Below are 15,116 nucleotides of genomic sequence, written 5' to 3'. Positions count from 1 at the left end.
GAGTTGTTACGTAAGCGTCCGCTTATGGCCCTAAATAACTTAATAAACAGGAATGTGGAAATAAAATCACGTGCCACTGACAGTGTTTTGGAAAGGCTTCTCTTGTACAGTCGTGGAAAGCTACCCACCCACCCTTCCTGCTCAAACAGAGTCTATGCATGCCCCTCCTTCAGAAACGTTCAGTCTTGGTGATAACAGAGACAACTGAAACCGACGAAGAGGAACAGAATCTAACGTCTTAATAGTAAGTTATTGATAAAATTAAGTTGCATTAAGTTTTTTGGACTAGCCTAGTTGTCGTTAAGCTTTTATTACGCTCCATATTACCACATGCCAACAGTGACAGTAACTATTAATTTCAAAGTTGAGGATCGGGTAAACTTTGTGAACTGAAAAGTTCTGTTGCTTATAATTTTTCCATATTATGAGGACTGTTTTATATTGCAAGGGGGTGATATAAATCAAGTACATGCATATAGATTATATAGATATAGATTTACTTTAACTCATACAGTAGACCTACAGTATGCGCAATCTGAAAATAACGGGTCACGTTTCCCTCGACGTATCCGCTAAAGCGGGGCCGCGCACAGACATTTTGGGGGGCAGGGGCTCAAGCAAAAAAAAAGGGCACTCACCCCACCGACACTATTCCCACCCCAATGTTGCCACACCGCCACCATCCATAATCACACACTACGTTCATAACATGGGACCTGTTTAAATTCTACTGAAACGCATTATTCCATGAAGAAACCACAGATTTGATGTAGTAATGCAAGTCAGTCAGTGTAAGTAATGCAGTCAGTCATGTGTTCAGTTGTTTAGACCAATTCAGTCACATTAAATCAGTCGTTTCTTTGAGGAAGAAAGTTAGGAAGGATGCAATTTAATGGCATTCAAGTATGTACACTTCAAGTGTGGCATGGTTCACGCTTTACAGATTGTATCACCCTGTCTACAAGAGAAATTCACACCGACATCACATAGACTTTAGTCTGAAATAAAATACAATTAACACCAGCCAAAAAAAGCGCACTTTTTGACTGTGAGGGCAAAAGGGCAGGGGCTCAAGCCCCCCTTGTGCCCTATCCGCGATTAGACTACATTAGAATAACTTTTTAACAATTGTAGTACCATGTATCGTGGATATCACATTGACACAAGTCTTGTTATCGCGGTAGACTACAAAATATCAGGTTTGAAAGTTAATTATATTTGCATGTAAAACAGCGACATACAATTGTCACGCTTAAAAATGACGTTGGTGAAAGACTTTCTAACATGACAGTGGTTTATGCTTTAATAATCCACTTTTATCAACTTGTCAGTCAAGATATCAAGATATCAGATATGTCAGTCAAGATATCAAAGGAAGCCCTCACCCCATTTACTTGCTTGCCTTTGACTCAAGTGTTGTTAGTTGTAATATGTTTATCCAAGGCAGGACTAAACGTGTTACCACAAAGGTGTGTACCAGCTATGACCTCAAAGGTATTTGTTCATGTGACCCATTTGATACGATTTAAAGCTCTGTGAATCACGGGGGTGTGTGGGATTGTTTGAATGGCTGCACTGACATTAGAGGTGATGATGGGAGTCATAGAAAAACTCTCCTCCCTACCCTAAACGTACAATCCATGATGTTCAGTATCATATTGGTGGAAATTGTTTGCTGCCCCCTTAATCTATTGGGAGGTGTGGCAAAAGAATAAACATAAGTGGCATGTTCACAATAAACAGCTATGGGCAATAAGAGTAATGATAATATACTCAGTGCCTCACCACAATTTTCTCTGAAAATGATGAAGTAAATATTTTTCAGGGCATTGCTTCAGGCCACAGTAATGGGCCGAATAATATAAAAGGTGTATGGTGGTGGAAATGTTTGCAATTCACAAGTACTGTACAGTACCTCCAATACAAATGTTTCTGATTGGACTGCCTACTGCTCGGGTTATTTGAAGCATACTTATACAGTTGTAGCCCTATGGAAAATTAGGCCTAACTATTAAAAGTTCTTTGATTAATAAATAGGAACTAATAAATAGTATAAATAGAATAAGTTCATTAATAGAATACATAGGACTTAAAAAGGGTAAAACTATTACTATGTTTGATATTGAATAGAGTTTCATGGGTTAAGTTCATGTATTGAATTATTTACATGATGTAAAATGTATTTTGTTTTCTTAAATACTATGTTCACAATGCTGGCAATATTGTAAAGGAATTTACTTTTGATTTCTATGAGAAAAGATTCAATGTAAAGTTTGTGCATTTTGTTTATTTTCATAAGCCAATGAGAATGTAGTTGAAGGTCAGGTGTCAGGTGGATGGGAGTGAGATTGGGGAAGGCGAACGAAGAGAACGCATGGAATGTGCTGCTGTGCTGAGTAAGGTTAATATTGTGGAAATAGGTAGCCCACTTATTTCTGTGTTTAGAACAAGGTAATAATGCGAGTGCACAACCCGTGCACTTTATAAGTTATTACGTTCGGCGTATGACCTGTTTTGGAACAATTTCTCTGCAGAGGAGTAACCGTTCAGACGGTCAGCCACCTTGCTTAGCCTAGCCTAGCTCAACAGTGAGATAGCTAGCTTTCTTCGGAGTGCTTATGGACTGTGATCGACCAACACGGGAGCTCAAGACGTCTATAGCCACCGGGAGAGACAGTAGCACACAAGATTCCTGCCGTTCGAGAAAACTGCACCGGTTGCCGAGAGAGGAGCTTCGCGCGGCTGCCTGCTCAAGGAACTGGGAGTTTGGTTTTTGTCGTCTAGCTCGTGAGAGTGAAGGAGCCGCCATTTTTGGTGAGCTACAACTCACGCAGGCTACACGTGCCAGGCCTGCAACGCACTGGACTTTGGTATAGTTATCATATGCCGGCTTTAGAATAGGTTTTATTTCTTTTCATTGAGGTTTACAGTGTTTACCATTTACATTTGGATATTTGTATGTGCACGTTAAGTGTTACTGTATTTCATTTCATGCAATCTATTTTGGGGATTTAATATCAGTGAAAGAAGACTGATTTGAATAAAATAACAAAAGACATGTAATTGGTGGGACTGTGTTAATGTGAACAGACAAGTAAAAATACAATAATAGTTAGAGATAACATTTTATTTAAAGAATTCAGGTTAGCCACCCCTATTATTGCCCAGACCAGCAAAGGGGCGCTACACAGTATACAGACATACTGTAGTTGTGTGGGACGTTAGTGTGTACAGTTCACCCCGAATGGGTTTAATTGACTGCGGTGGGAGGTTTCACAGCTGAGTAGAAGCAGTCAGGTGCTCTGTGGTCGAGAGGGTGTCAGATGAGCACCCAAAGGACAGGAGCATATTTCAGCAGCAACAACAAATGGTGTCATGGCAACTGTTACAAGAGCTATGCGGTGGCGACATTATCGAACGTGGCCAACAGTAGGGTGTTTTCTGGATTGTCTGTAAGTAATAATAATACTACATTTATTTTGTATAGCGGTTTCCTCAGTACTCAAAGACACATTATATCCATACGTGTGATGTTGCAGGGAGTTGAGGGCATTGGGTATCTCTGTTAAGCCATTCACTTCTAGGAATCAAATATTCCATTCCCCTCCGAGGAGTGACATCACATCTCAAAGTCAGTGGCTGACACCAGTTTACTGTACCCTTTTCACAACTCAAAATGTTTCCTTAGAAAATGACCCATGAAAGAGGAGGACACTCAATATGATTCGGAGGAGTGGTCCCAGCCTGTGGAAGGTGCTTCTCCCGAGTTCCCCTGCACCACGTGACCGCTACAAGCAAGCCTGCTGCACCCATGGGGACGATATTTATGTCCAGGGAGGGAGGGGGAGTCACTCTCTTAAGGACTTCTGGAGGTATAATGTTGGTAAGAACCAGATGCACAAGTTTATTTTTAGTTATGTGAGTGCTACTAATTAGTGATGATGATACCATAACTATGTTCTCTTTTGTGCTGGTCTGCTACCATCTGTTCATTGGTAGACTGTGATTTAAGTCATGTTGCTAAGACAATACATTGTGTTTCATCAGCATTTGGACTATAGTTTGGTTGTGTGTCATAGGAGTGAAGGGCCAGTGGTGGAGATGGAGCAGTCCTTTATTTGCGATATACTGTGGTTCACACTCTATATAGTGCATTTGGAAAGAATTCAGACCCCTTCACTTTTTCCACATTTTGTTATGTTACAGCCTTATTCTGAAATGGATTCAATTATTTTTTTCCCACATATACCCCATAATGACAAAGCCAAAACAGGTTTTTAGAAATGTTTGCTAATTTATTGAAAATAAAAAACTGAAATATCCCATTTACATAAGTATTCAGACCCTTTACTCAATACTTTGTTGAAGCACCTTTGGCAGTGTTTACAGCCTCAAGTCTTCTTGGGTATGACGCTACAAGCTTGGAACACCTGTATTTGGGGAGTTTCTCCCATTCTTCTCTGCAGATCCTCTTAAGCTCTGTCAGGTTGGATGGGGAGCATCGGTGCACAGCTATTTTCAGGTCTCTCCAGTGATGTTCGATCGGGTTCAAGTCCGGGCTCTGAAAGGGCCACTCAAGGACATTCTGAGACTTGTCCCGAAGACATTCCTGCGTTGTCTTGGCTGTGTGCTTAGGGTCGTTGTCCTGTTGGAAGGTGAACCTTCGTCCCAGTCTGAGGTCCTGAGCACTCTCTAGCAGGTTTTCATCAAGGATCTCTCTGTACTTTGCTCCGTTCATCTTTCCCTCAATCCTGACTAGTCTCCCAGTCCCTGCCGCTGAAATACATCCCCACAGCATGATGCTGCCACCACCATGCTTCACCGTAGGGATGGTATTGGCCAGGTGATGAGCGGTGCCTGGTTTCCTCCAGACGTGACGCTTGGCATTCAGGCCAAAGAGTTCAATCTTGACCAGAGAATCTTGTTTCTCATGGTCTGAGAGTCCTTTAGGTGCCTTTTGGCAAACTCCAAGCAGGCTGTCATGTGCTTTTTACTGAGGAGTGGCTTCCGTCTGGCCACTCTACCATAAAGGCCTGATTGGTGGAGTGCTGCAGAGATGGTTGTCCTTCTGGAAGGTTCTCCCATCTCCACAGAGGAACTCTGGAGATTTGTCCATTGGGTTCTTGGTCACCTCCCTGATGATGGCCCTTCTCCCCCTATTGCTCAGTTTGGCCAGGCGGCCAGCTCTAGGAAGAGTCTTGGTGGTTCCAAACTTCTTCCATTTAAGAATGATAGAGGCTACTGTGTTCATGGGGACCTTCAATACTGCAGATTTTTTTTGTAACCTTCCCCAGATCTGTGCCTCAACACAATCCTGTCTTGGAGGTCTACGGACAATTCCTTCGACCTCATGGCCTGGTTTTTGCTCTGACATGCACTGTCAACTGTGGGACCTTATATAGACAGGTGTGTGCTGTTCCAAATCATGTCCAATCAATTGAATTCACCACAGGTGGACTCCAATCAAGTCGTATAAATATCTCAAGGATGATCAATGGAAACAGGATGCACCTGAGCTCAATTTCGAGTGTCATAGCAAAGGGTCTGAATACTTATGTAAATGTGATATTTTTATTTTTTATTTTTAATAAATTAGCAAACATTTCTAAAAACCTGTTTTCACTTTGTCATTATGGGGTATTGTGTGTACATTAATTAGGAAAAACATTAATTGATTCCATTTTAGATGAAGGCTATAACATAACAAAATGTGGAAAAAGTTAAGGGGTCTGAATACTTTCCGAATGCAATGTATGTATTGTGGTACTTGGAGGCAATTACTATACAGGGAGGTATTCGCCCAACTGCTGTTTGTACCTTTGTAGTACGGAATGACTGGACAGAGTTGGACGGTAGCAGTGAAGCAGCACCAGAAGAACTTGAAGAACACTCCATGGTGGCCCATCAGGTAAGGTGTTGATATGTATGTAACTAATCCATAATCCAAATTGCTTATTTTGGACTAAAATTGTTATATATTGATATACGTATACTTAAACCAGGGATTTTCATCTTAAAATGTTGGATTTTGACTGGAGGAGATTAACCGATATTGATGTGGTGCTTTCTAATTTAGCAATTTGGCATTGACTCATCTTACCAATAACTATGCCACTGAGACAATAAATTATACATTTATCAAAATGTAGTATCATGTAATTCTATTATCCCACACACTGGTTGTCTATTTCTCTCCATTGTAGTCTTGCCATGACAGAATCCATCTTTTCAGGGTTTTCTTTATGTCTATGGGGGAATGATTGATTCTGCATACACTGATTGGAAAACCCCGCTCTGGGTGTTTGATATTGGTAAGTTACTGCCTGTAGAAATGCACCTTGGTTATTATACAGTAGCACAACCATTTTATTAACAAACCATTAATTACGTTACATTGTTTCACAAGAAATTCACAAACCAAACTCTACCACTCCTCACCAGAGAGACATTTCAGAACAGGTTCAAACTTGCATAGACGTGTCCAATGCCTATAATCCACCTAACCTGACATGAAAAGCCAGTATACTTCCCATGCTGCAATAATTCGAGTTTCCTAGTTCTGACATGTCATGACTGCAGAAACAGTTCTCGAGGAAAAATGCCAAATCATGGCCGTGTCTTTTTCTCTTAGTGTCAGTTGGTTCTGTGGTCCTGCACAGTTGTTCAGTGTCCTATTCTGTATGTCTTATCTCTTACAGTGAATGACCAGTGGGTGTACTGGCAGGGGAAAAAGAACCCCCCTCAGGTATGGAATGCTCCACATACCAGAATCATTTGGGGTAATGACACATAAACCATACTCACTCGCTCACTCTGACCAGCTTCCACTGACTCAAGCACACACGCATACTGTTATTTTCATTTTCATCACTCCACATACAGTATAGTATGTTTTTATTATGACTGAAAGGAATGAAGAGATTCAACTGTTACAGTATACATATGAAATTTGTTAACGTACCACCAATGTACCACCAGATCTATGATTAGTTGTTAAGATGATCCTGAGTGTGAGGGATAGTGGTGGCTGGAAACATAAGGTTCACATGCTTTACTAGTGGATTGATTACAGTCCCTCATGGCCACCCATGTGTTAACAGAACCAGGTGCCCGTCAACAGAAAAGGCCATAGTGCAGTGGTGTTTGGGTCTAGCATGTACATCTACGGTGGATACGTTGGCATGAGAGGCTCATCACAGGAGTTCTGGAGGTTGGATTTTGGTGAGTTTGAAGGAGTTACACATCCAACTATACTTGGATACAACTACATCTGGATCAACTGAAAATAATAAGGTTTTCCCGTGTTTCAGTTACAGCACCAAGTTGTCATTATTGCACAAAAACAACTATCAATCAATTAGTTATGACTGATTGATAGACTAGGTACAGTATTTTAAACCCTTTATATGTCCTGCACATAAAAAAAAACTATGCGTGTGTGTGTGTGTGTGTGTGTGTGTGTGTGTGTGTGTGTGTGTGTGTGTGTGTGTGTGTGTGTGTCAGACACCATGCTATGGTCCCTGCTGGACTGTGCCCAGGGGGAGGTGGGTCCTGGTCCCAGACACAGTCACTCTGCCATGACCCACCTGGACTGCATGTACCTGTTTGGAGGTCTGAAGGGCCTGCGGGAGCAGAGAGACCTCTGGAGATGGAGCTCCACCAGTCAGACCTGGAGCTATGTCAAAACCACGTGAGTGCTCTCTGCCTCTGCCTTTTTGCTGGATTCTTTTTTTTTTCAAGGGTTAAATTCCAAGCATTAAACATCTTATAAGTAGATTTAAGAAGGACAAGAAGGAAATTAAGATTTTCTAATAAGCCTCTTCATTTACAAACTGTATCCCCGGTGCTTTAGTGTGACAGTGTATTTGTTTTGTCCTGTCCAACAGGAAATGCAAATCGGCTAAAACCAATTATCTGGCACCTGTAGCCGTGAGATTTAGTTAACCTTCAAACCTCTTTCATTTATGTCATGTTTGAATTTTGTGCAATTTCAGTACACACAGCAGTGCATTTAGTACTTCAACATAATTCAGAGAAGTTTTCTTCCTCTGGAAAAAACACAACAGATGAATTGTGTAGTTCAAAAGTTCATTGTTGTTTTTCCTTATGGCCCCTCCTGTGGCTGTGTTACACAGGTCAGGTCCCCCCAAGCTGGTTGGGCACTCAGCTGTAGTGTACAGGGACAGCATGCTCCTGTTTGGGGGAGGGGAGAGCCAGAGTTCCCCTAGGAACTGCTTATGGAGGTATAGCTTCGCCACAAAGACCTGGGAGAAGCTAGCAGTGCTGCCGGACTCCAACCCTCCCCACAGAATCTACCACTGCTGCGCTGGACTGGGCCCCAGCTACCAGCCTGGGACCACCACCCCAACCCCCACTATCAAAAACAGCCTGGACAGCAAGCTCAGGCCTTTCAAGAACAAGTGCTTCCCGTCTTCTTCCAACCCATGGACAGAGGGCGATATAGAGATGGAGACATTTAGCTTGGACAAGGGCAGAGCCTACTCTGAGTCGGGAGACTACTGTAATGGTCTGACTGGGAAAGATGCTCAGAGGATTGGGAACTGCCTAACCTTTGAGAACCAGGAGGCCTACAGTAAGCAGTGGAACTGTGAGGAAGCCCCAGCCAAGCTGAAGGAGAGCATAGCCAAGCACCTGCCGGATGTACTGCTGGTTCTGGGGGGCAAGCCCTGCGCTGGACACTCTGCCATCCCGGTGTGGCAAATGACACTGACTGACATCTGACCCATAGAGAGAGATGGCAGCACCTTGTTGGTGCAGCTGTTTCCACATTTTCTTTTACCAACATATATTAATCTCATGGACTGGGAGTATGTGATGCTCTTCAACTGAAAGTGAAGAATTTCAATTCATCAGGAAAATTTAGGAAAATGTTTATCATTTTTAAAAGGGAAAACCTGTGTGAATAGTAACAGTTGATATTTTGTACTGTTTCAATGCATATTACACAGAAATTGTAGTACAATGAGAAATATATATGTATGTCGTCTGACCTGATTACTACAGTAAGTGTCCATTATTATTCATGCATTTTGCATACCCTTCAGACCTGGGTTCAAATTGTATTTGAAAATCATTTGTAAACCGCAATGGAGTAGCTGGCTCCAGGCTGGCTCAAGCAATCGCTCAAAGTACAAACACTATTTCCACTCAGGTTTAAAACCCTTACAGATACCGATACAATAAACACACATTCATGAAATGGACAACTGTTTTTTTCTAGTGCAGTTGATGGTTAGACATTACTTGTAAGTCTTTACAGCATATAGTGAGGGGTCAGAGACCTTAAGCAAATACATATTCAACAATCTTAATATTCTAAATATTTCAGTTTTCATGAAGGTGAATATGGGAGATGTTATCCTCACATATGAACTGAAATTATTTTACAGCATGCTTTTTTTAATGGATGAGATAGGCGATATTACGCCTGACTCCACATGATGGCGCCAGCTCTTGGTCGTGCATGTAGTTTATCTCACTTTACAGTACGTTAGCATTATGTTATTATTATGTGTGTGCTATACTTAACACTAAAGAGTGAGATCAATCAATCTCTCTCTCTATCTCTCTCACTCACTCACTCACACTCACACTCTCTCTCACACACACACACACACACACACACACACACACACACACACAGGCTAGTGTTCTAGAAAAGTAAGTACCGTGGCCTAATCCACGCCTGGCCATTAATGCGCCAATTCACTTGGTTGGTCCACCAACCTGTATGAGACTTTGTAAATAGGGCAGAGGTAAGATGCAGGTATGCTCATTTGAATCCAACCACTTCTGGCGTTTTATCGTTATCTTTGTGAGAATATGGCTCGAGATAGCCTTTACTTTCAGAGCAACGTCTAATTAAAACATGTTTTTTTCAGACTTTCAGACAGACTTCCAACATAGGCAGTTCAGATTTACTTGTTGACAGTTACACTTGCTAGAAACTGTCTAAATTATTCGATTTATGCAGCAAATAAATCACAAACACATTTTTAATGTTTAAAAAAATAAAATAATAATAATAAAATAAAAAATAAAAAGCATGGAAAGGTTATGGTTGATTATGATGCTTTGGATTATTTGTGTGTTGAAAGTGTTTCAACAAAAGGTGGCGCTGTTAATTTACATTCCCCAGAGCGCGCACATTTATAGCCCAGGCATACTGTATTATAATTCCTGTCACTCCTATATGAGCTTATTCAGAAATTGAAAAATATAAACGCACTGTGTTAATCAATTCATAATAAACTAGGTGTGTGTGTGCGCGTTCGTAAGGAGTTAGAACTCGGGTGTGTGTATGTGCGTGCGTGTGTGGAAGAAGTTAGAACTCTTGTGTGTTCAAGTAACCTTTCCCGTGTGTTTGTGTGCGTGCGTGTGTGTCCGTGTGTGTGTCGTGCGTGAGAGATACACAACAAAAGAAACAGATATGATCTATGATGCAGATTGTAAGGCATGAGAGAATTATTTCAAAGGTAGTCTATCACTTATTCAACATGTCAATCAAATGCATTATAATTTGATAATAAAAACAATCAATCAAATGCTTTTTCAAATTGGTGGTGCGGGGATGAAGTGTAAAACGAATATGGCTAATTGGATTTTCAGGGTTCGCTGTTTTATTGTAGCCTACCATTAATTGTTACCGTAAGAAAGTCTGGTGCGTAATCCCTTGCGTCCAGTTGGTGGATATCCCCACGTGGTTTCAACTCCTGTATAAAAACTTTCGGTGTGCGGTGGCTTCGTGTCGTGATTGCCAAGGAGAAAAGAGTTTGATATATCAGCATCTCTTAGGACGCTTAGAGCCCTCAATACTCAAGCGCATCGGATAAGCCTACTCAAACTTACACAGAGACAAAGGCGGGGTGATCAAGCGCACAGTAAGGTAGCCTATCAATTGGATCGCAATTGACATGTTGGATTGCGCAAATGTGTGTTATTTAAATGAGAGGAAGGGATAACCTTTCTACACTTGAGCTTCACATCTGACGTTTCCCTCCTGATCAACGGATACAGTGTTGGCGAGGTAATTTATGCTGTATTAACTCTGTGCTATTTTCGAAGGCTGCTGTCTGCAATAGCTTATTTTGATACATTTAAGACATATGACAGACACTTTAGTGCCAGTTGGCGACTTCTGTGCGTGTGAGCATTTCAAGTGCGCCGGTCATCAACCAATACCTCTAGAATTGTGCATTACAAACAAGAGGCTCACTTATTGTATGCTTTGACAAAATGACCGAACATTTCATGGCTGGAAATCAAACAAAGAAGATCATGTTTGGAATAACACATTAGCCCTATTTTTATGGCAACTTGACTGTACCTTATTTGGAATGCAAACATTAGACTACATGGACTACATGGATAACATGAGCATCAATCTTCGTTGAAATTCCCAATTTATTCCCGGTATAACGCAGCGCTGGATCTTTACTGGGATGTCAAACTTGTAAAGTCGCTCTAACTTTGTCCTGTGTAGCCTATTCAATAACTCACATTTCTGCCCAGCGCATTCGGGAAATCTAATATTAAAGAAAGAAAATGAGAGGACATAATATCACATTTGCTTGTGTAATGGCTTGCATACTTTCCGTCCGCTGTACCTTGCCGACTGGGACAGAGACTCAAACGGTGTCCCAGGAGTCGTGCGCTTCGTGTGGCCTCGGGCAACCCGACCAGTCGGAACGGGTGGACATAGACTTTTTAGAAGCAGTGAAGAGGCACATCTTGAACAGGTTACAAATGAGAGAAAGACCCAACATCACCCATTCTATTCCGAAGGCTGCGATGGTGACAGCACTGAGAAGGCTACATGCCGGTAAAGTGCGCGAAGATGGGAGGGTTGAGATCCCGAACCTGGATGGACAAGCTGCCTACAGTAACGAGGTCCAGGAGGAGACGTCGGAGATTATCAGTTTCGCAGAATCAGGTAATTAGCCGCAATCAGAAGTTTAACTTTTAACATTTGCACACCGTTTACTCTCATCATCCCATTATTTTTTTTTTTTTTTTAATTCAGAATAATGTATGTGTATCAAAAGGTGTAGCCCGCGGGCACGCCTTTTCATTCAGCATGATCACGATGCTAGAATAGGCCTACACGTATCTACCTCGATGGGCGTACCAACGCATGCAAGGTGCATCTCCACAACACAGAGATATTTGATTGGCATGAATTATCAACATCTCAAAGCCAAATTACTCCCTTGAAACTCGGTATATTAAGTGATTTCTTTCACTGGTCTAAAATCATAACATGGTTCAGATAGATTGCTTTTTTAGCGTGTTTTTCACGTTTTTCACGCATGACCCATGACATTGTTAATTTGTTAAGGCTTATTCATTCATTAAAGACATACACATTAAATGGCCCCTTTGTGTTGTGTGGGATAAAAAGAGTCCAGAATCCCATTTCATCACTAAAGCTATGTTTAGGCATCAATGCTGCAATGTATAAAGCTCTTTTTAAATGGACAAAACCCTCAATTGGTCATTTATCCTTGCTCTAAGAAGAATGCTTATGAAGTTGATTCTTAGAAAGTCTGAAGAGAAACCCAGCTAATTCTTAGAAGTCCCAAGAGAAAACCCTTCTCCCTTTATCCATACCCAATAATCTCTCTCTCTCTCCCTCTCTCTCTCTCTCACACACACACACACACACACACACACACAATCCAATAATTGCTGGGTTGGGTGGACAGAACGAACGACATCTCTAACTTAAAATCTAACTAATTTAACAGACAAAGTATACAATTACAAAATAAAGTGAGATGCCTTTAAAACACATCACATCCTTACCCAAGAGCCTCACAGTATGTTGAAGTACAATTAGCCTGGATGAGTCCCTAGCTCTGCCCTCCAATAGGAATGATCTGAGCACACTCATGACAAGGGAACAAAAGCCAGGCAATTATTGAGAGAGCACTGTGCGTTCTTGCTAAACCCAATATGTCAACATTAAGAACAAAAAGCAGAGAAAACAAAAGAAATCGCTCAGAATAATGCATGAGACATTTGAGTCGTTCGGGGGATGGGGGGATGGTGTGCCCATATCGCAGTTTTCTAAAGAATGCTTTTGTCATATAAAGGTTCACCAGGCCTCTTTGCTTTTTTTTCATTATTCACGACACCTTTGAGCTTTTGTGCAGCATTGTGCCGTGGAACTGGCTTGGGTCCCTGCTCTCTAGACCCCCTCTGCCTCCAGGCCAGCTGGCATTCACCCCCAGAGCAGAGGCTGCCAGCCGGGGCATGGCTTTGGGACCAGGCCCCTAGCGCAACCTGCAGAGAGGGAGCTGGCTCAATCTGGGGAACTTTAACTGATGATGTCAGAGCAGGGTGTGTGTGTGTGCATGCACATGTGCATGTGTGTGCATGTGTGGTGGGTGGGGGGGGTTATAGACATTATGGGATGTTTGAGGAGTATTCAAGTCAGTGGGTGTGGGACATTTTCCTCCCATCTTCCCCACAGAGTTGGCTGTGTGGTTGTCAGCCCGTAGGCAGCCCTTATCTCTCTCAGCCCATGTCATGACCGCAGAGAAGAGTGGGCTGCCAAGGTGCAGGTGAGGAACGCTGCCAACCACCCGTCTCCTCTGACACGGCCCCGCGGGCCCTTACGGAGGGATTTGGTGTCCCGTAACCACGGGAGCGGAGCGGAGTGCAGGGGGAGATGTGTGCATCTCGATTGTCGGTATAGCCGTTCGTACCCGGTGAACTCCCTGTGACTGGTCCAAGACACGGAATTAAGACTTCATTATTGGATGTCATTAATTCTGGCCCCAGTCCTCTCAGGGTTGGTTGGAGGGTTTATTTCAGGACACTCTCTTTCATGAAGAGCTGTCCATCATGGCCTGTCTGGATCTCTTCCAGACATTTTCCATAATCAATCTAAACATGTATAGATTAACTCCTCCATGGTTCAAGGTTGTATGAATGTTTTATAAAGCCTTTATTAAAAGATTGAGGGTAAGTTTCTTTTAAGCACAATAGCAAACACACTCCAAGCTCTACCAAATCATCTTACTGAACTGACCAACAGTCCAGCTCTGCTCTTTCCCCTCCTTTCCCTGTGTGGAATTTCTGGAGTGCTGCTGTGTACTGGGCTCCAGCCTGAGGGATGCCTGCCTGTCTGTCTGCCTGCTGCGCTGGGCTCATGTCAGAGGGATGCCTGCCTGTCTGTCTGCCTGCTGGGCTGGGCCCATGTCAGAGCAGCTAGTGGAGCTCCGCGGCGTGTGGTCTCTGTCGGCAGAGACATTGAGTAATGAGCCCAGCCGCCTGCCTGCCTTGTTCTTGTGTTGGTGGCGCAGGTGGGGACACGCTGGGGCAGCTCCAGCTGAACTCCATCCACAGGCCCACCCAGGTGTCACCCTGGCCCTCCCCTGCCTGGCCCTCTTTGACCCTACCACACCAGCCCAGCCTCCCTCCTCCCTATTCCCTTACCTCAACTCCCCAAAACCTCCAGAGCAGGGTTATAGGTGACAGCTTGTGGGGGTTTTGTTTGATATCAGTGAAAAATATCGAAAGTGAAATGAAATGCAATCTCACTCCATTCCAGCATCCAGTTCAATAAGCCCAGCTCATCTCAGCTCAGTGGGTGATTTTTTCTTACATTGTCTCACTGCTTGGTTAGGGAAGCAGATACACACCAACACACATCCCCGGTTGTACACAGATAGGCCCATACACTGGGGTGTTACCAACCAAATTTAAATATCAGGTAATCAGGAAAAGAAGAGCAATTGGCTCCTGATCCCCCCTGTTCACAGGGAGCTGTTGAGGCAAGCAAGAAGGCAAGGTGGTAAATAAGGCGAGGTTACATACTCGTGCCCTAGGGCCACGACAGCAGTTCAGTCAGGCGAAAACTGTTATTGGATCAATGCCTTTATATCTTCACTCCAGTCCATACTTTTGACACACTTGATATTGTTTCCTGAGGGCTTGGATAGGCTAGTAGTTATGCTTATACACGGTCATTTAGCCAGAGGGGTGTGTGTGTGTGTGTGTGTGTGTGTGTGTGTGTGTGTGTGTGTGTGTGTGTGTGGTACTTTGGCTCCCAGCTGACATACTGTAGCGAGAGGAGAACTAGTCTGAAC

The 15,116-nt window shown here is 42.9% G+C and overlaps 2 protein-coding genes across 5 annotated transcripts in view; both read left to right on the top strand.

Annotated features, from left to right (window-relative positions):
• Nucleotides 1-140: 140 nt before the first annotated feature.
• On the top strand, nucleotides 141-9,015 carry klhdc3l (kelch domain containing 3-like). Of its 4 annotated transcripts, none has more exons than XM_083682128.1 (8): nucleotides 141-244; nucleotides 3,689-3,883; nucleotides 5,826-5,908; nucleotides 6,233-6,311; nucleotides 6,699-6,745; nucleotides 7,101-7,221; nucleotides 7,504-7,690; nucleotides 8,136-9,015. In XM_083682128.1, exons 2-8 carry the CDS (start codon nucleotides 3,721-3,723, stop codon nucleotides 8,740-8,742), a joined length of 1,287 nt encoding a protein of 428 aa, XP_083538254.1. In that variant the 5' UTR covers nucleotides 141-244; nucleotides 3,689-3,720; the 3' UTR covers nucleotides 8,743-9,015. The 4 variants fall into 4 exon arrangements, with proteins under 4 accessions (XP_083538254.1, XP_083538253.1, XP_083538252.1 ...); XM_083682127.1 differs by having other exon boundaries at nucleotides 228-244; nucleotides 3,271-3,883; XM_083682126.1 differs by lacking the exon at nucleotides 141-244 and having other exon boundaries at nucleotides 262-3,883.
• A 2,080-nt stretch (nucleotides 9,016-11,095) lies between these two features.
• Nucleotides 11,096-15,116, top strand: part of LOC310812735 (inhibin beta B chain-like) — a 5,940-nt gene continuing 1,919 nt past the window's right edge. The window contains exon 1 of the mRNA XM_083681426.1: nucleotides 11,096-11,953. Within this exon, the coding sequence (XP_083537552.1) occupies nucleotides 11,566-11,953 (388 nt within the window). The 5' untranslated portion in view covers nucleotides 11,096-11,565. The remainder of the gene's footprint in view (nucleotides 11,954-15,116) is intronic.

The sequence above is a fragment of the Argentina silus genome (genome assembly GCF_951799395.1).
Source record: "Argentina silus genome assembly, chromosome: 12".
In the NCBI taxonomy this organism is placed as follows: Eukaryota; Metazoa; Chordata; class Actinopteri; order Argentiniformes; family Argentinidae; genus Argentina; species Argentina silus.
This window is presented reverse-complemented; position numbering and strand designations above follow the sequence as displayed.

What these genes read in the sequence shown, in the direction of transcription:
- klhdc3l (XM_083682128.1), top strand. Translation starts at nt 3,721, where the DNA reads ATGATTCGGAGGAGTGGTCCCAGCCTGTGGAAGGTGCTTCTCCCGAGT. An exon ending in CTTCTGGAGGTATAATGTTG is followed by an intron (nt 3,884 to 5,825) that starts GTAAGAACCAGA and finishes GTACCTTTGTAG; the next exon opens with TACGGAATGACTGGACAGAG. An exon ending in GGAAAAAGAACCCCCCTCAG is followed by an intron (nt 6,746 to 7,100) that starts GTATGGAATGCT and finishes ATGTGTTAACAG; the next exon opens with AACCAGGTGCCCGTCAACAG.